The sequence below is a fragment of the Chroicocephalus ridibundus genome, chromosome 6, assembly GCF_963924245.1.
Source record: "Chroicocephalus ridibundus chromosome 6, bChrRid1.1, whole genome shotgun sequence".
Taxonomy (NCBI): Eukaryota; Metazoa; Chordata; class Aves; order Charadriiformes; family Laridae; genus Chroicocephalus; species Chroicocephalus ridibundus.
In genome coordinates, this window is record NC_086289.1 from 46,566,855 (window position 1) to 46,593,174 (window position 26,320).

At 39.0% G+C, this 26,320-nt stretch overlaps 2 protein-coding genes across 6 annotated transcripts in view; both read right to left on the reverse strand.

Annotated features, from left to right (window-relative positions):
- The window catches only part of XXYLT1 (xyloside xylosyltransferase 1), a 35,438-nt gene extending 33,819 nt beyond the window's left edge, over positions 1-1,619 (reverse strand). Inside the window, exon 1 of the mRNA XM_063337457.1 lies at positions 1,143-1,619. Within this exon, the coding sequence (XP_063193527.1) occupies positions 1,143-1,565 (423 nt within the window). The 5' untranslated portion in view covers positions 1,566-1,619. The remainder of the gene's footprint in view (positions 1-1,142) is intronic.
- ACAP2 (ArfGAP with coiled-coil, ankyrin repeat and PH domains 2) overlaps positions 1-26,320 on the reverse strand; it is a 101,204-nt gene that overhangs the window by 29,020 nt on the left and 45,864 nt on the right. Inside the window, exons 11-25 of one of the 5 annotated variants that reach the window (XR_010071458.1) lie at positions 24,923-24,943; positions 22,085-22,136; positions 20,671-20,771; positions 19,359-19,464; positions 18,718-18,926; positions 18,431-18,500; positions 16,987-17,081; positions 15,420-15,604; positions 14,991-15,095; positions 14,518-14,610; positions 13,036-13,223; positions 12,587-12,696; positions 11,579-11,689; positions 11,271-11,332; positions 1,985-6,441 (exon numbers count right to left, since the gene is read on the reverse strand). Coding sequence is in view for 4 of the 5 variants with exons in the window: in XM_063337452.1 (XP_063193522.1) it covers positions 6,338-6,441; positions 11,271-11,332; positions 11,579-11,689; positions 12,587-12,696; positions 13,036-13,223; positions 14,518-14,610; positions 14,991-15,095; positions 15,420-15,604; positions 16,987-17,081; positions 18,431-18,500; positions 18,718-18,926; positions 19,359-19,464; positions 20,671-20,771; positions 22,085-22,136; positions 24,923-24,943 (1,612 nt within the window). In the remaining variant the exon portion in view is untranslated. Of the gene's footprint in view, positions 1-1,692; positions 6,442-11,270; positions 11,333-11,578; positions 11,690-12,586; positions 12,697-13,035; positions 13,224-14,517; positions 14,611-14,990; positions 15,096-15,419; positions 15,605-16,986; positions 17,082-18,430; positions 18,501-18,717; positions 18,927-19,358; positions 19,465-20,670; positions 20,772-22,084; positions 22,137-24,922; positions 24,944-26,320 lie in introns of those variants that run through there. The other 4 variants (XM_063337452.1, XM_063337454.1, XM_063337455.1 and 1 more) reach the window with 4 other exon arrangements.

Consider the following 26,320-nt stretch of genomic DNA (forward strand, 5'->3'; position numbering starts at 1 on the left):
GGGGGACACAATGCAACAAACCTGAGCTAGGCTGTCGCACTGCACCCTCGTGCGGCACGGGGAACCCTCCTGAAGGTGCACAACCCCTCCAGAGTGCCGAGCACTGCGGCGCAGTGAGGAGGTTGCCCACCATGACACGTGACCCGACTGAGCACCAGCACTAGCAGAGTGCTGTTTAAGAAAAAGGAGAGGTGGGATTATTTACCAACAAGTGATCTGTACAAACGACGTTGAGGCTACACCCCAGCAGAGTTCAGCTAATATTAAATACCTCAAAGATGAGAGATGAGAAGTTACAGGAGGAGCAGAGGTCGCTTCCAAGCAATACTCTGCAGCAGCACCTCAGGACAGAAGAGGCAAGTTACCTGGGGTCTCTGAACTTAGCATTCCTCCAGTTTTCAGACACCTGTTTAACGTGAAGAAAAGCCTGCCTTTGCACGGACTGCAGTGACCACGTTTTTGGGAGGCAGAACCGTTTCTCTGGCAGGTAGCAGGATGAACATTTGCACATGGAAGCACTCCGACCTTTGCAGGCTCTCCAATCCCTTTCTCAAGAGCCACCAGCAGCAACGTGACAGCCTTTTCTGATCCCAGTCCCGCAGGACCCCTTGGGAAGCCATCTACGCACAAGCAGATGTGGTCCTTGTGCTGGGACGCTGAACCACGGCCAACAACAGGGTCTCTGGAAGAGGAGCTGCACTGCCCAGAGCAGCTGCTCCTCTCCAGCAGAAGTGGTTTCCCGGAGGTGTTCCCAGGCCGCGCAGCTGAGACCATCACACCAGGACACCTCCGGACACCTCCCCACAGGCCAGGGGGTCTGGGCTCACACAGAACAAGCCCTGATTCACAGGATTCATGAAACTGGGGAGAGATGCAGCCTTCTCCTGCAGAGATGGGAAGGAAACACCCTCCTGTCAGGAGCTGGACGTGGGCCGTCAGTGGAGAAAGTTTCTTTCCCCCAGGCTGCCGCCCCCTTTGTCTTGGGGGCAGGCTCCCTCCATAAGGCCTGGCGAGGCCCCGGACGACGCTCTGTCCGGGGTGCACCCACCAGCCGAAGGATCCCGACGGCCGAGGCCGGGATCCCGGTACGGCGGCGCTGGGCTCCCCACGGGCAGGCCCCGCCGCCCCCCGCCGCCCCGCACCTGGTGCCGGAAGGCGGCTCCGCGCAGCAGGTCCCGCAGCAGGCCCAGGCCGATGTCCCTGCTGGCGCCCTCGGTGACCAGGTGGAGGTGCAGCGCGTCGCCGCCGCCCAGCCGCCCGTGCCGCAGCAGGGAGCGCAGGGCCACCTGCGCCTTGCCGCGCAGCGCCGGGCTCCGCTCGGCCTTGGTGAACATCAGCAGGAGGTGCATGTCGCGGCCCCCCGCCGCCGCCTCCCCGCCGCCGTGCTGGGGGTGGCGGTGCGCCGGGGCGGGCGGCGTGGCGCGGAGGCGGCGTGTGGCGCTGGAGAAGGTCTCGCCGCCGCCGCCCAGGTAGTAGAAGGCGCAGACGGCCAAGGCGGCGGCCAGCGCCAGGGCGCAGGGCTGGGAGCGCGCCCAGCCCCGGCCCGCGCGGCCCAGCGCCGCCATGCCGCAGGCGGGCCGGCCGCCATGTCAAGGGCCGCCCCCTCAGCCCGCCGCCATGTCGGGGGCGGGGCGGCCGCCATGTCGGGAGGCGGCCCCCCCTCCCTCAGCCCGCCCCACAGACAGAGGCGGCTGAGAGCATACAAAGGTTTAATCAAGTACAGTATTTACAATCCTTACAGCATGTACAGTCGATTAACTACAAAGGTAATAATGAGTTTCTCTCATTTACAATGGCAAGCTACAGAAAACTACATTCAAGTTTTGGATACAAAGTCTACAGACTTATTAAATGCGAACTAGGGCTGGTTATACATTCTTTACAGTTATATCTTAAGGGGGAAGGGTTCACAGGAGCATTTTACTGCTGGAATGCCTAAAAAACACCAAGTACAGAGGACACGTAGATAAAAAAAAAAAAAAACAAAAAACAAAAACCAAAAAACAAACAGATCATTATTTCAGACAGAGTAACCTCTCTGCTTGAGGAAATTATAATTTCTCAGTGATTTCTATCAAAACATGGACAATCGAATCCTAACAGAAAAGTGAGTGGGATTTTTTTCCTCCTCTATCATCTCCTTCCATGGGAAGAGAAACAAGAAAATACTGTATGCAGAAAGATAAAGCAAGTGTATGAAAGGCGATATACCAAAGTGGTACAGTCATCCTTTTCCCCAGTACTGCCTTTCTGAAGCTGTCCCCGCTTTAAAAATGTGCTTTTGTGCAAGGGAGCAAGACATTTTGGCTACTAGGGTGCACAAACAAGTGGCATAAACTCTACCTTGTGAAAAAGTGTCCATCTGTGAATGGGCAGAGATGGTAGTTTGCAAAACTGATTCTCAAAATACTTTATGTATCAGATATTCAGAATAAACAGCTCAGTCCTTTTGACAGTGTAAAAATACTACATCCTTGGTACTTACACACTGTTTGTAGTTCTATGAAACAGTCCTTTTATATTCACTGTGTCATTTGAGATTCTCATGATCAAAACACAGAGTTAACATCCACACTTTAAAACAGATGGCTGCAGAGAAGCACCAGAGTCCTGGAAACATCACAGCCAATCCTAAACTTATTCTACTTCTCACCTTTTTTCTTTAGTGCTACAGAGTTTTTGCTCCATCAAGGAGAATTCTAATAATTTGGACAATGTGTGTGTACTGATGTCATCCTGCAATACAGGAGAAACTTCCTCTTATACGGCGATTTCCTGACAGCAGTTGGAAGGTCTGGTTGCATTTTCTAAAACTATTTCAGCTGAGTACATAAACAGGTAAAATATAAAACCCCAGAGAGAAAAATGCAGTATTATTACAGGATCCTTTAAACGCACTACCGTTAGAAGCCAGGAAGGATACAATCCAAAGCTTCTGAAATCAGTGTAAAGGCTGCCACCGATTTCAGGGAGTTCTCAGATGAGGTCCTAATTGATAAGGAGGCTGAAGTCTACAATGTACTAATGAACAAACGAAACACGCGGTCAGACTGCAATACGTGCAGCTTGTGAAAGCAAAGACAGACTTCCACCATCTACCGCCCCGCCTTCACCCAAATTTACAGGAACAAATTCCAGCACGTCTAATATAATTCAGTGGCATGATTCAGTATGATAATTCAAAAATTTAAGTTTATATGCACTGTACTGACATTAACATAAAAGATTAAACCTTATGAACAATCAAAACAATACAGACCACTAAGGAAACACCACAGACATCATTTTAAACAACATGCAATGTAAGTAAATTCTACCTCTGAAGTCATGATGCATTAGAACATAAGTTGAGCTCCTCAACATTTGTCCTTCCAAGACACCTTTGGAACACATGATCTAACTCTGGCTAGGAAAAATATTATGAAATCTTTAAATGGGCTATCTAGTAAATGACTAAAAATCCACGTGAAAGCTGATTTTAAACTGTGTTAGTAATCTACTGTTTTGTACCTCACCAACTAAGACCTATTATACTTCATACCTATACAGAAACATGAACTGGAACTGAAGCTTTCTGTTATCTGGTTAAGAGTACAAGATGTTAACCCACAATGGAGCCTTACTGTCTTATTCTAGTTAATTCAAATTCATATTATAATAAAAATCGAATTTTCTTATTATTACTGAGCAGAAGATCAGCACTCGAGTTAGATATGGAAATCCAGATATTCGGAATACTAATCATGCTGTGTATTACTAAGGGATGAATCCTTTGAGTTAGAGGCCCTGGAGCACTGAGCCTGCCAGTGTTTGGTAGGACTAAGCCCTCTGAATTTCATGCAGCTTGATGGCATATTCGTTGTTGCTGATGAGCAACACATCACATACATAACACATGTATTGCACCTGACCTGAAAAAAAGCTCTAACTGAGTGCAGCTGACACGGGACATCCTAGCGTACCTAAAAGGACTGGGAACGAGGCTGCCGGATCAGAAGTGACTTACCTGCTCCATGAACCATTCAAAGCTCCTGAAAAGAGTAATGCAACCTCTCGATCAGGTATGGTATTAGTCCTTTAGCATAAACAGACTGATAGTTCTTTCCAGACAGAAGAGTCGGGAATGCAGCAAATGGATCTGCAGAGCTACCGGAAAGAAACTTATTGTCTACAGGAAGCTGTCCTGCAAGATTTGTCACAGAGATTTTTATGGCTAGGAAGGAAAATCCCAGCCAAGATTCGAAATAAGTCTCAGACATTTTTCCAGCAGCATGGACTGAGATAGGGATTATGCCATTAAGGTTTAGGTAGCTTTACATTACAGCCAATCACACTATATAATGCCTGTCAAGTAGGCTGTAAAAGATAACTCTTTAGAAAAACCTATGTCTAAAGTGTACACTATAGATAGCCATATCTTACATTGTCCCATCTGTACACTGGGAATTTTACTTTCTCTAAGATCTACTAAAACATCCACTGCTGTTTAATACTGCAGACTAGGAAGTATATTATCATTTCATAGACAGCTATTTAAAAAACAACTTACTAGGAACTACTGCTTACAGGTGATACTCCTAAGTTTCTTATTATTCAGACTAAACACACTTTTTAAATGGGCAGAATCCGCTCTTCCTAGCATAATTAGAGCACTCACAAAGCAAGAACTGTTTTGTAAGATTCTTCTGCTTGGAAAAAAGAATCTATCGGACACTTCTAAAATAGTATTAGGCTTGCAGCAATATTCATCCAGATTTTATGCATTATTATACACGATGCAAAATGATAAATATTTGAAATACCTTAGTCAAATTTAACATGCCAGAAAGTTTAATTTTACCATAGTTTACAGAATTTTTTTAGCTGATTTTGCTTATCTTCGCCAGCTTGGAGAAAAGCCAGTTTATTTCCTAAATTCATTTAAAACAGCAGGTTAGCATAATGCCATGCCTATTAGGCTTGTTAAAAAGTCACATTGATACTATGTTACCATAAATTCTCCTTAAGTTGTCCATAGGTCAGACAAACAGAGGATAAAGAATTGCATCTGCTGCTTTAGGGCTTCAGGTGATTACTATCTAGGTATTAAATAACCTGACACATAAGCACGTATCTACAAGACACCGCTTATACATGCACATCAGCAGAGTGGAGCTCACTATTAAATAAAGCAAACTGTGCTGCTGCCCTCAGAATACAGCTGGAGACTATGGTCACCCGTTACTTTGCAAAAACATGCAGTGAAATTCCTAGGTTTTCTTGTGCACCCCTTAGTTTGGGCAACAGGTATACACAACGCATCTCTGCAGATTATATAAAGGATACCGCTTCCTGATATAAAGGATTCATTGCCCTAAACTTAGGGTGGCTGCATTACATATAAGATTTTATATATTCAGCTAGGGGCTAGTAGTGAGAACAGCACAAAAAGCTAACAAACAGCATTCATACGACTGTTCTACAAAAACTCCATTGGCTCAATATTTACTTTCATGTCTCAAATTTCAAGTTTTGATGTCAAAATACTACAAACAAACCCCACATCATGTCCAGAAGGATTAAGTTTATTTTTCATGAAAGGTTCCACATGCTCATTTAGAAGTATACTTGCTGCACAGAAAGTTTAATTTAAGAGGGGAAAAAAAAAAAGAAAATAGACTGCTCTTAGAAGTTTGGTCCTCCAGGATATACACCTATTGTGACTGACCCGCAGTCACTAGCATAAAGGCCAGCCTGGTGTTAAAACTTCCACTGTGAAAGAGCTTGCAAAAAGAACAGAAGTTACCATGTCTTGTTATTAACAGCCTACCTCTAACCAGAGTCAGTGTAGGAGAATCTGTTAAGTTACAGGCCCACAAATAGAAGGACAACTCAGTAAGTCATTACCCAATTTCCCTTCCAATCAGTCCCAGAAAATGCAACCCAGACCTTCTTGTCAGAGGCACATTCTTCATGGCAATAGGGAGACAGATGACAGTAGGGGACACTAAATAGCAAAGCTGGTCTGACCATCCTGCCATCCAGAGTCTGCAACGCATACAGCTACGCCCTGCTAACTTTATGCACGAACTGCAGACAAACTTCGTACTTGCTAACAGGTACTATGTTTATACTGAGCTAGCAGGCATTTATTTTTATTTAAACATTTTCTTCAGCTGCTGAGGTATACATACTGTAGAACATAAAACAACTCATACATTTCCCCAGCTACCACAATCTAAAGCTACATTGGAGTGGTCATTTTATCCAAACTATCTAACAAAATGCATATAATTCATTCTGTTGAAGTAAAAAAAGACTTGCACTATAAAGATCAGGTTCTTTTCCTTCTTGACACTTAAGACTTCTGGGAATCTGACTGCTGGAAACGATTTAGCTTCTCTGGATTATTTGATGCCATTTGAGAAAAGTCACGAAAAATGTCCTGATAAATTTCATCTCCTAGGTAGAAAAGAAAAGGGAAACAGTTTTAAACAATTTGTGATAGTTAACATCACCCACTATTGCACAAATGCCCTACGGTGCTACCGATTACTGTTTAACACTTATTCATGTATAAAGATTGCTTATAGATGGAATGATGCTGATGTGAACTCTTTGGGACTGTGTACTTGCATGCACGTTCTGTAGAAGCAAATTAAACAAAGCCAAACTATACCTGAAATAGTACCTCATGGGCAGCCACACAGAGGAAAGGTCAGAGTTAGAAAAGAAAAATGAAAGCATTTTAAAGCAATGTAAAAAGAAAAATGTTTATTAGCTATTAAAGAATAAAATCCTTCTTTTTGCAAGGAGGTGCTAACCAAGATTCTCTCCAGAAAAGCAGAATCAGCATAAAGAAAGATTTACTTGGAAACAGAGGTCAGAAGTCTTACAGCCAGACAAAACGATCCATGAAAGAAACAATCAGCAAGCAATAGTATAAAAAAAGCAATCCTAAGTAGAGACATCATTGTTCATAAATCCTTTTGGTCTATTTCTGCAGCAAATATAAGTGTTTACACGCATTACTGAACATTCGTTACACCTTTTAGTTTTACCTAGAAGAGTGATGTTAATTTCCTTAAACATCTTTCATTTGTTTTTTTATCTTTACCCTTTGTGCTTAAACACAACCCGACTACTAGTACATCTGCAAAAATGAGGGACAGCAGTGATTCCCACCAGGCCCGTCTTCCCTCCCCCTCCCCGTCTGCGCAGGAACGCACATTCAGGAATGATTACTTCTTGAGTCCTCGCCAAGGCATTCTTCTGCCACCTTAAAATGGACATTTTCACATTCTTTTATCTGCTGCAGCACTTTGGGCCTTGAGTCCAGGTTTCATTTTATAACATTAACCATACCCTATTGCTTTTAAAGGGAATTAAATGAACCATTTGGTCCGGTCAGGAACTGTGCAGCCATTCAAATTTCATTGTCTTCCCAGCACAGATGACCACGCAGGACAACATGCCAGCACTACTGTTCCTTGCTGATGGCTTGATTGACAGCATGACAAAGAAATCGACCCAAAGTCTCTCTCATCGTGTATGTTGAACAGGAAGATTTTCCCCCCCCCCCAATATAATTGTGGAAGAAAGGTATTGCTCCACCACTTTTTTTCCAAAGGGCAGTTTAAAAAAGGATTTTTATGTGTTTAAAAGTTGGTACCACAGTGAAAGGTTACACTGCTTTGTTTTTCCATCTTTTAGTGCACATTTCCAATTCAGAACTACTATTTTCTTTCCCCCCGCCCCGAGATGAGACTGCATTCACTTGAAAACACTTTCAGAAATTATTATTGACCTTCCAGAAATATTTCACATGCATGGCATGTGGGTTTATATAAAGATGTAATGACAACATTCTTCCCAGACTTTAAAAGATAAACGCATTCAATACTGTTCTACTGGGAAAAGTTAGTTTTAGTGAAATTCCCTTTTGGTTTTCAGATTTACTTTCAAGTATGTTCTAGAGGTGAAGCAGGCACAGGACATATTTTATTCTAACAGTTTCCAATAACTGCTTGCACTGGAGATAAGCACAGAATGGAGAGAGTTGTAACATTCACCAAAAGAAGACTACATAGAGCACAAAGCGGGATCAAGCTTGTATATAAAAGCAATTATGCTTTTAATACAGAAGTGGGTTCCAGCAGTGAACTACTACCATAGTTCAAGTTGCCATTTTTGGTTCTTTCAAATGAACTTGAAAGAAAAAAACCAAAAGCTATTTTTGCAAGATACATTGTGGCTCTAGTTTTGGCTCTATTACGTAACAAAAATATCACATACAAAAATAGACTAAAATAAAGTGCCCCTTTAGTCTGTATGCTGCATTAAAATACTTAATACTGTAAACCTTTAATTATTTTAAAATCCTACTTTAAAATTGAATTCTGGAAATTCCCTTTCCAAGCAATGTTTTCACTAAAGTGCAAGTTTTATGTACAAAAATACTATAACAGTGCTTTACCATTTAACACCAGAGTAACTCAAAAGGCACACATCATACATTCAAGAAAAGATAGGACGAAAAAGTAGCAATACCGATATCAAATATTGAGCAGACATACTGTAGCACCAGAAGATGAGCACTCAAGTATTACACAGGAAACAGTACAATGGTGCATATGGCTTCTACCACCAGAAATGAACTTTTTGTGGAACAAGCTCATTTCAGCTAGTTCCCATTCTAGGAATATTTTGGAAGACCAACTGTACCTTGCAAAGCAATATATACATTCTGTCTGTAGCTCAAACCAGCCGGGTGTACTTAAATGAGAAATGTTGGTGCCATTAGCTACGTTAGTAGCTGTTTATCAACTGCATTACTGAAGCACAGAAAAAGGCAGTTGGCTTTACTCTGATGACAGCAAACTCATACATCGATATTTACCCTCACGTAGCTCCCAGCAAACATACAATTGTCTTGAAAATCCTTATTTTCTTCTAGAATCATAATTTTGGAAAAGAGGATTTCTAAAATAAGGGCAGTGCAAGATAATTTAACATGTATATGCAGTGAAAAAGACCTGCCTCCTCTACGACCACGTAAAGGTATCATACCTTGTGACAGCAGAGAGAGGTTTTGTGCTTACACGTACACATTTACACAACCTGTCTAGCAGACACTTACATTTAAAACACTCAAATACTTCAACTTTTAAAAGAAACTTCGGCAAGTAAAACGCCAAGGAAAGCAGAGCTATGCTATCCAAAGAAACAGCAAGATCTCCGGGCTGGGACACTGTGCTACAGCCTGTGGCCTGGACTTAGAAAAAATTACCCTAACAATACCCTCCCCCTGATTTTGGGCAAGCTCTACCTCTTGTGGCAGCTCTACTTCCCATTGTCAATCTTACCTGCTCACAAGGATCAGACACTATCTGTGAAATATCTAGATCAGATTGTATCAACTGCAGTCTCTAGATTCTACTGTAATACAAACTGAAAAAAGGTGAAGATATTCTCAAAGAAAGAGTTAGCCAGCTTTTTATCTCACCTCCCTAATTGAAGAATCTGTCTAAAAAAATATTTTAAACAAGATGTCAGGGAAAATAGTCTCCCCCATCTCCAGTTTAAACACATTCATATTTACATGGAAGTAGTGCCTGTATTTGTTATGAATGAAACCTTTTACTAAACATTTGTAATGTTCAGTAATCAACTAAGGCTTTTTGTACAAACTATAGAAAGAGATTTTCTGGTTTATAATAATTTTTGGATGACAGGTCCATTAAATGACCTAAAAATATTGATTTATGATTTAGCACAGAGCTTTTGAATCGAAATACCTACCCCCTTAAAACAAAGGCATTTTACTATTTGAAACAGAGTTATTATTTTTACCTCTTAAAATAAACGAGGAGACTCAAAAATACTTCAGTATTTGTTACCTTCAGCCTGTCAGTGAAGTACTATGCATTATACCAGAAAACAGCTTTACATTCAAGATGGCAATAGACTCTTCTCATATTCGTAACCTGCTGCATTTTCTGAGTGGGGAACTCTGACTCATTTAAGCTCGTAATCAAGTATATACTTTTAAATTATCTATTGCTCTGCCAAAGAAAGCATTTGAATGCCTGAGCGTCTATAGTACTTGTATTGTTCAATTTCCTAGAAAATTTGTTTAAAAATAAATTTGAAAAACATCTATTCTAAGGAGAAACTTTATGAAATAAATAAATTTGGTTTATTTAATAGAGTTCCTCTGGGATATTGACATGGGACTCAATGTTGCCCCTTGAGTATATTCCAGCCCCAATCTGGTAAAAGACATAAGCGCACGCAATCCTTATGAATCAGTGGAAAATACATAAGGGCTTCACCGGAGTGAGCCAAGAGTACTCAGCACTCAGCCTTAAAAATAAGGTTTGCCTTTCACTACTGCCAGGAATAGTGGCAGGTTTTTAGCTGTGTAACTTGACAATCAAGTGTGCCTTCATTATTGATATTTGCATGAGAATAAGTTACATTCCTATGGAAGCATACCATAATAGAAGAAACGGCTTGCATAAATATCACATCAGAACATAGTGTAAATTGGGACTGAGTGCCCGAGAATAAAGTTGCACATATTCATTAAATATTATTTGTTACTTTCTTTTACCAGTTGGCTCAAATATCTGCCAATCCTTTCCCCCCCCCCCATTCAAATGGTAAGACACTATGCATACAAAAATACATACTTAAGAATGACTGCTTTGTTTCTTATTTGTATCTTAACAAATAAAAATATTTAAAAATAAAATCTGAGGAAACAATACTTTCCTATTTCTGTCTGGAGTTATTTTGAAGTATTTGATGTACATTTTTACATCGATGTGCAAGCATTTTTTCTTAAAAAAAAGAAAGAGAGGACCATTCCACAGGAAGGAGAATGGTATCCTGTAATAAGATGAACTCCTCAACTGCCTCCGAGCAACCCAGGCTGCTATTAAATAATGTCAGGTAAATCCTAACATTATGTGAATTTCAATGGAACATCAATAGGAGAAAACTGTGGACAACTACCAGCAAAACAGGTTGGTAATGGTTGTAGTAACATACACTACTGTAACAATGTACTTTAAACACTCTCCTTTTAGTTCCCCTAAATAATCTGACAAAGTCACACCAGTGAATTTCAATGAAACCTTAACACGTGTCAGTTGTTTATAAAAACCACTACTGTATGAATCTATCTTAAGTTTTCTTCAGGTCCTAAGAATCTAATTGTAAACTGATAAATTCCTGAATACACTTCTTGTACTGCATTTCAGTATGGTTATTAGTAGAGTATTGACCTGGCTGTCCATAGAGTCCTTCCGATTCACGCATTTCTTCATTCATTCGTGCTAAACGCAACCTATAATTTCGGAAACAAGAAGAACAATGTCATCTTTAAAGCACTAAAAAAAGACCGCAATTCAAGACCTACAATGCACTCCTGAACCTCACATCAGTGAGGTCATCTACGGATAGTGCACACACTGATTTTTCTTTTGCTCTCCCTGTTTTTATGTAAACTGGATTTTGACATTCCTTATATTCTAAACTTGAAACAGAATAGGAGAACCTAGTTACCTAGTCAAGAACAGAACATACAACTTACAGTGTTACAATATCTGCATTCGCAGCTTCTACTGCTATACTCAATGGATCTTTCCCATCTTCATCAGTGGCATGCTGGTTTGCTCCTCGTTTTAGGAATAAACACACTTGTCTGTTTAGAAAGAGCATTTAAGAATAACTTTCACAACAATAAGAGGAAAAAAAAAAGTAAATTCAAGCTGGATGCAACATATTTGGCTTAAATCGCCAGAAGTCTCTTGAACGTATCAGAACAGCACTATTCATCTAGAACAATTAAGACATTAAGACAGCAGCAAGCAAAACCTTGAGTTAATCCACATTAGAAAGATAGCTTAACTCAAATCACACTAGTGCAGCAAGAAGCCGAACCCTTTAGAGGCAAGACTCTACCTTCCTGTATTGTCTTATGTTACAGAACCAGGAAATCTAATCCTTTTTACCACGACAGGCAAGACCCACTGAGCAGGATAAATCAATACAGGAAAGGACACTGTTCACAGGTGCCTCATGTACCCAGTAGAAGCTGATCTTATTTTTCTCTGCCACTATAATTGTTGGGCACCACCAACCAGATTATAATGTCCTCATCTGACCTGAGCGGGTACAGGGTTTCAGTTAGAAGTCACGATTCCAAAACATAAGATGTGATGTGGTACATTTTGAAATGAGATGTGCTCTCAGTGCAACACACAGGTGGGATGAGTCAGAAAAAGCCTTGGCCCGCACACACCACTATTTCTCTCATTTGTATCATATTTCTTAAGAAATCACCAGAAGTTCAGGCTCTTATTAAAGCCTTATTAAATACATGTTTTTACAAAATGGACAAAAGCGTGTCTACAGGTGTTTTGCTAGCAGATGATACTGCTAATTCAAATTGCTATTTCCTCTCACCACTGAAGTTTAAGAAAAACCTAGATCACCTGAAATATATTAAAATGCCAGAATATTGGGGGAAATGAAGAAGCTTCACATTAACATCTATAATAAAGGCTGGCCATTTAGAAATTCTGGAGCAGTGAGTTACCCAGTGTGTCCTAGAACCGTGGCATGGTGCAGCGGCCCTCTTCCTTTCATGTCCCTGATGTTCACGTTGGCCCCATTCTGCAGCAAGAATTCACAAGTAACCAATGAACCCTACAGAATGAAAGCAAAGAAAGAATTCAGCACCAGAGCTCTAGAATAAGAGCCAAACCCTTTCTGCCTTCTCACCACTGAGTCACATGGCAAAGGAAATAAGAGGGATCTGCTTCCATATCAAATTTAAAAGCTAGTAGGTTATATAATTCCAAACAAAACATTAACAGGAACAAAAATAATTCAGAAATTACTTTGAGAGAACATTGTAAAGACAACTTCAGCATCCCATTATCATTCATTAGTGAAGCAAGCAGTTCAAAAGGAACAGTGACACAGAAATATCCCTATTATTCCCCTTCCCCTCCTCCCCGTCAGTCGGTGCTGTGTATCACGTACCCCTCGCACTGCCTGAATGAGTGGTGTTGCTTTGTTTTCTTCTACGTTGACCCAGTTTACTTCAGCTCCATGGGCCAATGCCTCTGCCATATCAGGAAGATTCTTCTCAAAGGCAGCTCGATACAGCTGCAATCCTGGACTAGGCTGTTTGGAGTCACAAAACACAGAAGACTCTTGCTTGTCTCCTTCTGAAAAGAAAAACAAAACTTCTTATCTGTAACCCCTGTTTTTATAATTCCTCTTGGAATTCTGACCAAAAATGTTAATTTCTCTGGCACAAGGTAGCTCAGGTTTTGCAGAATGCTGTGCACTGTTGCCCCATTCTGCCAGGAGAAGTCACAGATGCCTTTGGCTTGTTCCAGCATTCAGGCACAGCCACTTCACAGAATTATTACTGCCCAGAAAACATTCTCTCCACATTACTGGCATGTGTGAATAGCCTTCAATCTACCCATTCCACGTAATTTCTAAGAAATTATTTCAGGTTAGAAGTGTGTTTCATCCTATACTCCAAGATATGAATAAGACTAATTTCCCGCAGAGATGCAGTCATACAAACACATCTTTATCTGCAACGGCTTGATACACCTCAATATGAGGCTAATACTGTTCTGACCTAATTTTTGTTACAAGATACCATTGTCATTTACCGGCTACTCACTGTGGCTATAATCTTTTGGACTAAAGCATAATCTTTCTTTTCATCTCAATAAAAGTTACAAAGAGTGAAGTCTGGGAGATAAAGACATTGTTCTACATAAGCTTTCATGAGTTACAGCATTATGTTTCTACAATGCAGTCAAAGAAAGGATCCAAGCCACATGCTGCTTGCCTACAAATCACAGCTGTGAACTACTGGATTTAAAACATACCTCAGAAGAGTGCTTTGACATAGAAGAATAAGTTTGCTTTATAAATAAACACTGCAAATATTTTGACAAGCCGTACTCAATACATCTGTCAGCCCATGATACTAATATTAGACAGCAAATAATTTCATCAATCAATTTATAAAAATTTTGAGTAAAGAGGAGGTAACGGTTAAAGACATGGTTAGTTCTATTTAAGTAGAAAACAGGAAAATTAAGCAATAAGGCTCAAATAACACATAAAAACCTATTCTCTGTGACTTAACTAGAATTCCACCTCCAAGGATTTAACTATTATAAAAAGGATTATGCATTTCTGTGGAGACTTGTCTGTATGAAAATGCAGCATTGCGCGCTCTGCTAAAAAACAAAGTTCTGGCTCAGTATCATCTGACTGGAAAAAACCACAATTCTCTGAACTCGTTCAGAAGGATTCAATGTCATACTTGCTACCAAGCCTGGAGGAGAGAAAGGTCACTCAAGCAATCATTACCCTTGTTAAAAATACCTCAGCCCACCAGGACAGAAGAGACATGAGTTGTACCTCTCATAACAGCATGCCAGCAAGAAGTAGTGATTAAATTTTCATCTTGAAGTACAAAGCCTAACGCACCTGGTTCATACAAACTGTTAGCTGACGTAGTAGAGGCAAGGTGTTCTCTGCTGTCATCAGCACTCTGCTGGATCCCACTGTCACTGCTTGGTACTGTTTTGGAGAGAAACTGCAATTACTACGCAGACTGTAAGCTACCTACTCTTCACAGATACCATGATAATAAAGCAAGCTCTTATACTTGGTCCTGAATACATAATTTTTTTTTATTGACTAGTAATTATTCAAAATTCTTAACATATCCATAGAAAAATATGAAGTCACATATTGCAACCATAACATTTATTATAATAATAATGTCAAAGGTTATTAGAAAGGAAAAGATCAGGATAAGTAAAAAAGCTTAAATTATTTCATGAAAAGACTAAGCAATGCAGTAGCCTGGAGACAATGGATTAAAGGCAGGGAGATGGCCACAACACACAATGGATCACTAGTGCAAATACTGAACACGCCATAGCTGTAGTACTTACTACTACGTAGTTTTGAAGAGGTATCAAAGTAGGAGAAGAGTGAATCTAGTTCATCAGGACAGAACAGAGACTCTCGCCTCGCCTCGTCGCTACTTACAGCAACCGCTGGGACATGCAAGTTAGCAAAGCACAAAGCAGGCAGTAAGGAAGGGATAGGGCAGGAGAGAACGTTATTGGAAAAATTAAGAAGGATGAAAATACGGAGGAAAGAAGGTGGTTAATATGTTTCTGAATGATATGCATCCCCACTCTAAATTTTCCCCACCTAAAAAGGCACACATCTGAACAAGTCTTTTCTCCCCTATCCTTCTGAACTAGGCTACGACCCAAAGACAAATTCCAATTTCTCTGCATGAAGCAGGAAATCAATTAATACAAAAATATGTCACTTTAAAAAGAACATGAGTAAGGAGAGAAGTGTGTAAATACCTTTTTGGGATGCCGCACTTTGTTCCCCTGCCAAAAGGGATTTTTCAGGGCCACTGTGCCTTTTCTCTTGTTGACTTTGAGGCAAAACTTTTGTTCCAGATTCAAGCAGAGATACTGACGCAGGCTCTTTCTCTACAAACTTTCTTTCCACATATTTTGCTCTGATGTATGCCTCCCTCTCCTGCCTGTCATATACAAAATCCCTGGAGTTAGTAAGCTAATATTTTAATATTTTCATGTATTAAAAGAACATCCATTTCATACTAAAGCCAGTAATCAAAGCTGTAGTTTGCATTGCACATAAGACACACTTATGACACGTTTTCAGAAAGACTAAGAGCACGCTATCTAACTCTTTCTGGATTCTTGATTAACTTTTGCGTAAGTAATTTTAAGTTCATATATGTATTTTTTCTTTAGGAAGTGGTATGTGGAAGAAATAAGCGTTTGCTACTGTATGTTACTTAGTATAGAATAGACTATTTTGCTGGAAGGGGCCTAACAGTCATCTAGTCCAACTTAGCACTTCTTGGTGTTAATCTTTTATGCATGTTTTACATTGTTAATAACCAATTAATACAGAATATATTTAGTTTCTTAGGTAAATACAAATTGCAACATTTGTTCAAGGAACATCCAGATTGCACAGGAGAAGCATAACAATAATAAGCCTCAGGCAGGCACAGCCACCAGTCCCATAACGCATACCAAAATATATTTTCTTGTAACCTGAGGTTATCACCTTAAGACATACACACCAGTTGTAACAAATTGATGAAAGTGGCTATAAAAGTATTACTATTGAAACTGCTGAAAAGCAGTTACCACTAGAAGGAATATCTAGCAAATCTCCTACATTATTTATATTATTATTGTCTCCAAATTGCCAACGCTTTATAAAACGCTGTTTTCTATACCATAAAACCGCCTGACAGCAAGCAACACAGAACTGGAAAACTGGTAAAAAACATTTTAAAAGACATCTTATACAGCAGAACAAAACATTGGGAAGCTACCTTCAAATGCAAATTAGCATCAGAAAAATGGCAGAGAGCAGTACAACCATTAGAAGGCTGCTGTAAAGCAGCAGAGCTCACGTACAACGTAGGCAGAAAGAAAAGAGCATTCTGGGGATCAGGTAACAAAAGTCAAGCTTAAGAACAAAGTCACTGTAAAGAAAAGGCACAGCCGCAGGCTCCTTCCAGGAGCACCCACAGACCAAGTACAGCTGGCTGAGATGGTACAAAGTAGACAGGCAACAAAAGCAACATGCCCACATTGATGAGAGAGAGCAGGATGCTACAGAGTCGTCATCAAAAGGAGGGAGTGAGGTCAGAAAAAGAACAAGCGAACAAAGGACCGGGGGGACTAACAGGAGGAATACGCAATAAAGATACAGAAGGGGGGGGGGGGGGCGGGGAATGACAGCAAAACATACAGGTGATAAGGGGAAATGAAGAGTAAACCAAAGGAGTGTTACACAGTTAAGTGGCAGCATCTTTTAAAGCTGGAGGTTGAAGGAAGCAACACGAAAAGGAAGTAAGAGGCACTGCTAGTAAATTACTACCTTTGACTTCCAGGTTGTGGCTTCTTTACTCCCACTTTTTCCAACTTCGCTTCATATATTCTATTTATAACATCATTTCCCAATTCACACATAAGCTATGAAGCAAAATAAATACATTCAAATACAGTTGCAAAAGGCTTTATCTACCTATTTGTTTTTAACCTCACTCAGCCTACCTTTCAGATTAGTATTTTCACTGGTAAAAGTACACTTACAGAAATAAGCACGGTTTTATATCATGATAATGAAACCATCAGTGAATAGAAACCAAAATTCCAGGTAAGATAGCAAAAAATACAGTCACTCTTAAAAGCACTGTTCCCTTCTGAAAAAGGATTGCAAAAACGACCATCTGTCATTCAAGAACTTCTTTCGTGCAATCCGAATGACATCTGCAGCCTCATTAACAAAGGTACTCTCTTCCATCAGCTTTGCCAGTAGCTGTTCTTATCCCATCAGCAAGAGACAATTCAATCAATTCTATTTCATCTTGTTCAACAGATATTTTTGCTAAACCATAATCTGTTATGTCTATAGAAAAAGCTCAAAGACAAAAAATAGCCTGCAGATACCACTTGAAGGAGAATTTGGCACATGAAGTCCAACTTACCGATGAAAATGAACAGACTTCTTGCTTCTAATACCAGGTAGAGTTTTGAGCTCTGGTATTTACATAAATAGGACATGGGGTGTAGTTTGGGGTTTGTTTGTTTCCTCACACGTTGATACTAAAATTGTTTAAGGTCAAACCACAAGAGAAACACCCCTATGCACATTGTCTTTTGATTGTTCAGAATGGAGAAGCAATACCCAAGCACCAGAACATCACAGCTAGAAACAAATGCTTTGCAACAGTTATTCAGTTGCACACATGCATCCATGCGTGAGTTCCTATTTTGGTATTTCACTGTCACATGGTTTTCATAATCATGTTTCAAGCTAGAATTTTGGCACACAAGCAGCACAAGAGCAGTTGCATGAGTGTCCTCCTAGAAGCCAGAAGGAATACGAAACCAAGATCCCACTGTAAGAGCTGGCATCTGAATTTTCAATCATGATCATGCTTTAGGCTGCTGTAACACTTCCAAAATTTTTCAGCCCACTATTTTATTAGTCTGTAAACAGATTTCCATTTTTCTATGTTGAAAGTATCAGATGAAACTTAACACTTAAAGTGCATTTGTGAACCTGAAAGTGATGTCAGTTGTTCAGACTCTTAAGTTTGTAACAAGCATGACTACTACTACCCACTGCATGTATTAGAAGAAAGTGTGAATTAGAAAAAAAAAAAAAACCACCACACAACTATATGCACTTTTGAGTATAAAATTTAAGACACACACTGGGTACAAATGCGTTTCCTGCATTGAACTTTCTAATGCAGTGGCTTTAAAATAACAATCTAAGTACCAAATAGAAACTAATTTCAAAAATACTATCATACCTTTAGAAGTTCAGGCTCCCATGAATCCAGCGTTAAAGATCTTACTTTTGAAAAGTGGACTCCCAAGCTCCTAAACAGCATGAAAAAAAATATTAACCTGTAACTGCATGCTGTGTCTTACCTCAGACAGCTTTACCATTAATTCATACACGTAAAGCAGTGACCTTAATTCTGTTTACAGGCAGGGGTCTCCAACCTTGCTTCAACATACATTCAAAAAGGCAAACACCACCCTCCATAGTTAAGTCAATGCACAAACCAAATATAGTTCTGAACAGTTCCCCAACCTGTGTATGCCAGAGCACTCGATGCACAGCGTGATTCCTAGGTTGATACTGGCCCAGCGAGGATCTGCCAAGCCACAATCGCAGCAGGCAGCATTACCGGGAATACACTGAACTCGCTGGAGAGCACTTTCTCCCTTTAACAACTTCTCTTTTGTCTCACTGCCAGATTCTAGGCTTCCAGTAGAAGGGGATGATTTCTTCTCCTGTTTCTAAAAAACAGACAAGACACAAACAAAAAAGAAAAAAAGAAACACACACTCAATTAAAGAAATAAAGGTCCTACAGTGTACTAGAAGCCTAGAAAAGCAACTTCTGCATTTAAGGCCAAGGAAAGCCATGGAACTGAAAAAATGTTTAGCTTTTTAGAAGAAATACAGAACTGAATATAGGAGTATCCAATAATCCTATGAACTTTAATCACACTACAGAAAAATCTCATCAAAACATATAGGCCAAAATAACATTAGAAATATGAAGTGAAAGACAAGATTAGATTAAACCATAGCCTTCAAAGTTTTATTGCATTTCCACTGGAAGACAAAATGGATTCTTTTTTCCTCCCCTCATAAAAAGAGGTTTTCTCTATTTTTAATTTTCAGGATCTAAAGGGGGACTTTTGTTTGTTTGGATTTTAAACTCACCTCAGATTCATCCCCTTTCTCTCTATATGCTGTAGCAATACTGGTCTGAACAGCCTTAATCCATGCCTGTCGCAGCTTCTCCGAGTCAGCCTGAAGCATGCAGCTTCTGTGACAAATACACGTGTACGCAGGTTCAGAGGCTGACCAGGCAGCTAACATCAAGTAACACATTGTTCGATAAAATACAGACTCTGAAGAAAATTTCTTGCTGTCACCACAAGTATATTGTTTAGTAGGCATCATCTAATAAACCCATTTATTTTGAGCTAACAAAGCAGTTGACCCTTTATGAATTGCAAACTCCTTGTTTCAAAACTACTTTCAGATGATAAAACATATAGATATGACTCTTCAAATAACCCAGAGAATGGCTTAACTTCCTATTCCCTTTCTTTTGTTACTCCAAATTTTTCTTTTTTGTATCCTCACATGCAGTTTACCTCCATGACAATTACACAAGATACAGGTATTCATCCTTGATCACAGTTCATTCACTGAGGTAAAGACAAAATTATTTTAAAGCTCTCTGACAAAGTATGAGCTACTTTTCACACCAACAGTCAAAGGAAGCAGGTCATGAAGTATAAAACTGTTCCCACGCTTATGGGCTGGAACAGTACAGGCAAGCAAGAGCAAAACGCGTGCTAAAGTGAACCACAAGTGAGGATGCAAACATTAGGACAGCAATTTATTAAGAAATGTAAGGAGTGGGGAGCATAGATAACATCCAAATCTAAAAGCAGGTTGACATTAGATCAAAAACTTAAATATGGTGACATCTCAAGATCATTTACTGAGAAATCAGCCTGTGCCCTGGCTGTGGCAGGACCGCCACGCTTCTCCAAATATAACCAATACGCTGCACTGCTAGAGCTGAACAATATTTTTTATTTGGTAGTTTCATTTAGTGCATTCTGAAATGTAATTTAACACTACTGAGACGACAACTTATTAACATGTTTCTCTCTCGTTACACCAATCGGAAACTTGGAGAAACTGAGATCTATTTTCTATGTTATTAAGCAGCTTGGTAGTATCAGCTACTGCTAAGCCACAACAGCTCCAAACCACAAGCCATTTATGCATAAAGCACAAGAATGCATGTTTACTTTAATGCCAAAAGAAAACTAAATACTAGGAACACTTCTCACAGCATCACTTACTCTTCGCCAAAATTTCAGAAGACAGAATTGTTCAGATACTTTTCCTGTTTTGATCTATCCCAAGAGAAACGTTAATCTTGCGTTTCAGACAACTGAATGTAATGATATTTTTTATTTTTAAATAAACTTGCTTTATGACTTCTCCTTACTTTGTTGGGGAAACCACCTCAAAACAGAAACGTCTTTCTATGTCCTCACAGTGTTTAACCGTGCAAAGCCGCAAGTCTTCAACAACTACTGTGGGATTATCCTAAGAGACAAAAATTTAACAAAACAAGTCACGTAGAGGAAAGATAATAGTGTTGCTAATAGTCCCAAATTATTTTTCATTTAATTCTATTTGCTTGTTTACACGATTTTTTCCTCAAAAAAAACCCCAACTGTAAATAAGTAGAGTCAGAGATACTTAGCAGAAAATATTTAGATTAGTTTCAATGTTTTGTCATATTTCATGAAAATTGTATACAAACATTGGAGAATTCCATTTTACCTACAATGCAATGTACTTAATAATCCACACTTTAAACAACAGTATACAAAGGAGTTCAAAGATACTTTAAGAGATGCAATTAGCTCACAAATAAATCACAACGATTACACCTAAATCAGCAGTATTATAAAGTGCCAAGTACAAAAACCAGAAGCTGAATGCAGTGGTTTTCAATATTTGATTCAATTGATAAAAACTCTATTCTAAGGTAACAGCATTTTAAAGGTGCGTTTTTAAAAAACATCAAAATGTAACTGGAATTCAGAACACAAAATGCCCAACTTGGATGTGCTCACAAACTCAACTGTTTGTTTCCTTTCCAACCACAAAAATGAAGATCCTTCATTTGATAGCACCAGCTAACAACCAACAGCCTCTCAACCTGGCCTGTTAATGTTGGAGAGAAATGAACTGTCATAAGCTCTGCCCCACCCCCCCACCCCCTTTTTTTTTTTCCCTTCTCCATACCGTTCTCTCGGGTTTTTTCCCCCAACAGGAAGAACAGTTACAGCCACGTGGTGCAAAAGCACATTCAAGAACAGTAAACAAAGGAGCACGGGCCCAAATGTTGGTACTGACTGCTGAACTACCTTATGTTTTCAGTATTAAATACATGTACACGGCATCCCTGCCTGTTCCTAACAAACATTTTCATGCCCCCCACAAACTGCTAACTTGGGTACGTGAGCCCAGTAAGAAACTGGAGGGAGCAAGTCCTGAAAGAGTTAAACACAACTGCTCAAAGAACAGGATGGGATATTTCCATGCCACCCAGTGTGTACAAGCCTTTTGGGACCAATAACTTTTAAGGCTCTTCATAAACCTTCTCTGCAACAGGGTAACAAAACCCACAGCAAATAAGGTCTGCACTTCCAAGTCACCATGCAGGAATCTCAAAAAATCTGTAAATGCAGCTATTAGTCTCATTTTACAAAGGGAGAAACTAATTTAGAAAATGCAGTAGGTTGTTCAAGATGACACGGGATGCCAATGTCAACACTGTTTCTCCTTCCCCTGATCCGTCAGGAAAACCATCACCCACACCCCAAAATACCCAAGTTTTTGTTACCTACCTTGAATTTCTTCTGGTAGACAAGTTGGTTATTTTGTATTGAGAACCAGCGCCTATGCAAACAGAGAGACACCCAGAGAATACGTAACTGATTTTATAGTGCTTATTTGACCAAAACGTGCTAACATACAGTCTACAGAGAGACTGCATAAAAGAGTTCACAAAAGTAATGCTGCAGTCAGTTTTGGCAAGTATTTCATGAGAATAAGGAAAAAAAGGGAAAGCAGAGACAAAACAGAAAAGAAAGCAAGGTTCAAATAATTTGAGTCCTAAACAAACGCATCCATGTTATGACAACATTAGTTAAGCTATCACACAAAACATTTCTATTTCAAAAAACATTTACTTCCGTATTTTAGCAGCAAGACACAATTTTAAGTAATTGTTTGATAACACAAATTCAGATGGTTTGAATAACAAAAATATTTAACCTACGTAAACTACTCGCTCCTGAAATATTTTTGACAGTAGAACTAAGAAATAACTTAGAGGCACTAAAAATACTACAGTATTGCCATCCCACGTAGGTTTAATGTCTATGTTTGGTATTTCTTAAAATTTTAGATGCTGAAATAAAAAGGTTGCATACAAAACCAAAGCAAACCCAAGGAAAACCTTTTACATAGGATCCTAACTTAAGCCTCAGCTTTCTAGGAAAATATCAAATAAAAGATTTAATGAAGGCATCCTATAAAATCCAGAAGATAACGTAACACTTAAACTCCTCTGAACTGTATCCTTCCTTGTCAAACTCACTGTTCCGATAGGATACAATTCATAGCGAATGGCAAGTTCATTTGTATTCTGGAAAAAGTCAGGACCGCCTCAGATCTTTAACGACTGTGTTTTATCAGACCACTGAATATTAAAAAAACCAGCAAATTTAACCATCCCTTTCTAGGTCTTCTGGGGATGCACAAAATAAGAGGTAACCAATCATCATTGGTTTTGAAATGACAAAAATGAAGGGAATATAAAAAATAATTCCGTCCTGCACTGAAATTTACACTTTTTTTGTTGGTTCAGGCTTGTAATGTGAACCTGTGTTTATCATAGTAGAATTCCTCAATTATCTCAAATACCCCACTTATACCCCACATCACTTTTTCTGCACTGCCAATTAGTTTGGCTGGTAACAGTATACAAAATACTGCATTGCAACATATCTTCTTATTCTCCAAAGGTTGTTGAACTTCACCATAGAGTTTACTACAATTAGTAACAAAAGCTACATATATTTATTCAACCGCCACAAGCCATTCATGAAGAGAAGCACACAAACATTGTTAGGAAAAATTAAGACACACAAAAAAAGTTAGATTCAAATAAGAAAACCTAGTATTTGTTAGAAAAGTTAGTACTTAGTAGACAGATGAGATTCTACCTTTTAACAATTAACCTTTTCAAATGTTGTGCAGATATATTTAATTTAAAAAGCAACAACAGAATGTTCTTTTAATACTGATTTCCAATGTAATAACAGTCATCTTTTGGGGTTAGGATAACTGAACAGAATAAGGCAAAAAAATAACTACTTTTTCAATTTATTAACACCAGTACTTTTGGTCACTGCTATTTAAAAGGTATCACCTTTATCATCTATTTTTAAAAAAAAACAAAACAGATGCAGTAACTAAGTCTCAAATATGAGCATAAGGCAGGTTATTGCTAATATTTAAATAGGCAACTCAACAAAAGAGCAGAACAGAAGAAACAGAAAATAAACTCGGGATTTTTTTTTATGTGCTTTTTTTGAACATAACACCAAATATAAAACCATGAAAAGCAGTGTCTAAATGACGAAGGGAAAAAAAAAATGCAGCTTTGTCCCAAAATAACATGCAATGGAACAAATCCCTAATAATGGGCTTAGGTAGCGTAGTTAACTTCATTAATGCAGTGCTTCATTTGTTCTACAGATAAATATTTCCTGAGGTACTAGAGGAAGTAAGCTCCAATCTGATCAACTGGACATAAGCGAGCACACACAGTGTAAAACAGATTTGTCATCTTTAAAGCCTAGTCTAGAAGTTTTCAAAGTTTTCCAGCCCCTTTTTTTCCTAGTAGAGAAATTAAATCTTTAGGCAACACGTGTGCATTAAGTACTGACCATTATCAACATTTCTTTACAGGCGTCATTCTGTCAGCAATAGGAGAGAAGCATGGCGAAGGGGAAAACACACTTGGGGAATCTTAAAGTAATTTGCACCGCCTCACTCAGTAGTGCTTAAATATAGCTTTTTGGGTTTAGAAACTGAATGTTTGCCATCACTTATACCTACACAATTCAAATGAGTATTTGTTAAATATGAAACAATACAAAATTAATTGAAAAGCATTTCAAATTTCTGAGAACTGAGAGTAATATAAAAAAGAAATCTAAAATTTGAGTTTTACATAAAAAATGAATCATGCTTACTGATTCTCAAAAGTAAACGGTTTTCTTCACTAGCTGCTATCAGCACGCAAATAAAACAGAGTGATTAAGAATGCACAACATTTAAAAGTTACATCTCTATTTCCAATGCAGTTGATAAGAAAAATCTCACCAACTGCAACTGGAGAAAGTCAAAACACTGATCTCGTAACGCTCAGAAGTTTGAGTGCAGAAACTTTGCTTTAATTCCTTTTTAGCTAAAACTAGCTCAATCTTTCTAATTCTTTTAAAGGTGTTGAGCAGCAAGTATAGTGACATCTCAGGCAGAATCCTTCTGTTATTTTCTTAGACTGAGCCACTTACACATCCATTGCAAGTAATCAAAATTAAATGCAGGGTTAATTAAGAGCTTTTTGCGTGCCAAAGAAACATTGGGAAGGTATAAAAGAAGCTGGTTGGTACCTGATGTGATCTGGCTTTTTCCTGTCATGTGAAAAAATGGGGTAGGATTAAAACATAAGGGAAAGGAGGAGAAGGAATGAAAAATGCAAAATGAGCAAAATAAGCAAAGAATTAGCATGATCTGAAAATACAGCAGAATTAAAAAGGAAAACATTTAAGGCAACCAACCTAAAAGCTATTCAGAATATACTGGTGTTTGATAAATGCTTTTCTCCCTACACATGTTTATTCATGCACATCTTTCTTCATGGTATGGGCTTATTTTTCATTTGAATTTCTAGGAACCAAAACAGCTTTCCACCTACTGCTCCACTATAATAAATGCACCTGATTTCAGTTCCTGATGCCTTAAGAAAAAAAATCGTGTACAGTAAGATATTTCATTTACAAACAGATAGACATACATTCAAAAAATAAGTTTCCATACCTATTACTGTAAGACTTTGCAGTATAAAGATGTCATTTTGATTCCACTGAAATATATTATCTGAAATACTTGTGCATATCATACACTATCCATTAAGTCACAATAAAAAGAGATTGCAAAATCTCCAGCTCTTTCAAAACACAGCAACATTGAATTGCAAACAGCTCTTGTGGTTTACTTTGTAACCTACTCAAACACTATTTGTTTCTCAAGCCAGTGTCACACAGAACTATCCCAACAGGAAAAAAAACAGGCACAAGCCCAAATAACTCAAGTCTTCAGACAATTAAACCCAAGCTGCCAGCTGCCCCAGAAAGATACTACATCATCCTAGCCAGGAATTAGCTTGGATTGGAAACAAAACAAGCTTTCATTCATAAGAACAGATTTGCCCCCCTTCAAAGGGCTGCATTAGATGGTTTTGATCTTTTTCTCCTTCAGCAAACAGACTTTTCCCAGCATAATCCACTATGGTATCCATGGATTCATTGATCAAGACATGCACACAGAAGCATTGCAATTATCTAATCTGTTAGCTAGAATCATACTGGTGTGTGCCAAACCCAGACAAAATCCATTGTACCGTTTCCTTTTCTCTTAGGTTTTTAATGCTGGCAGGTATACACTAATAGTGGTAACTGCAATGACTTTTGGTGCCTTTAATTCACTCTAAAAGGAGTACTTAAAAAGGCCTAGAACCATCAAAATTTCAACCGACAGCAACAGGGGGGAAAAAGAAGCTACGGTTTTAAATACATAATACTGACAGTGGAATCGGCAGTTCACAAGGAAGATCAGCGCCATCGCCCTTGGTTCAGAACATCAGGAAATTCCAGTATTTCTTTCTAGGCAAATTCTTCTGGTTTTGCTTTAGCTGGTTGATTTTCCACACGCCTCCTCCAAAGATGGGCATATAATGAAGCAGCAAACTACCTATCTGGTAAGAACCCTGAAAATACCTTGTCTGGTTT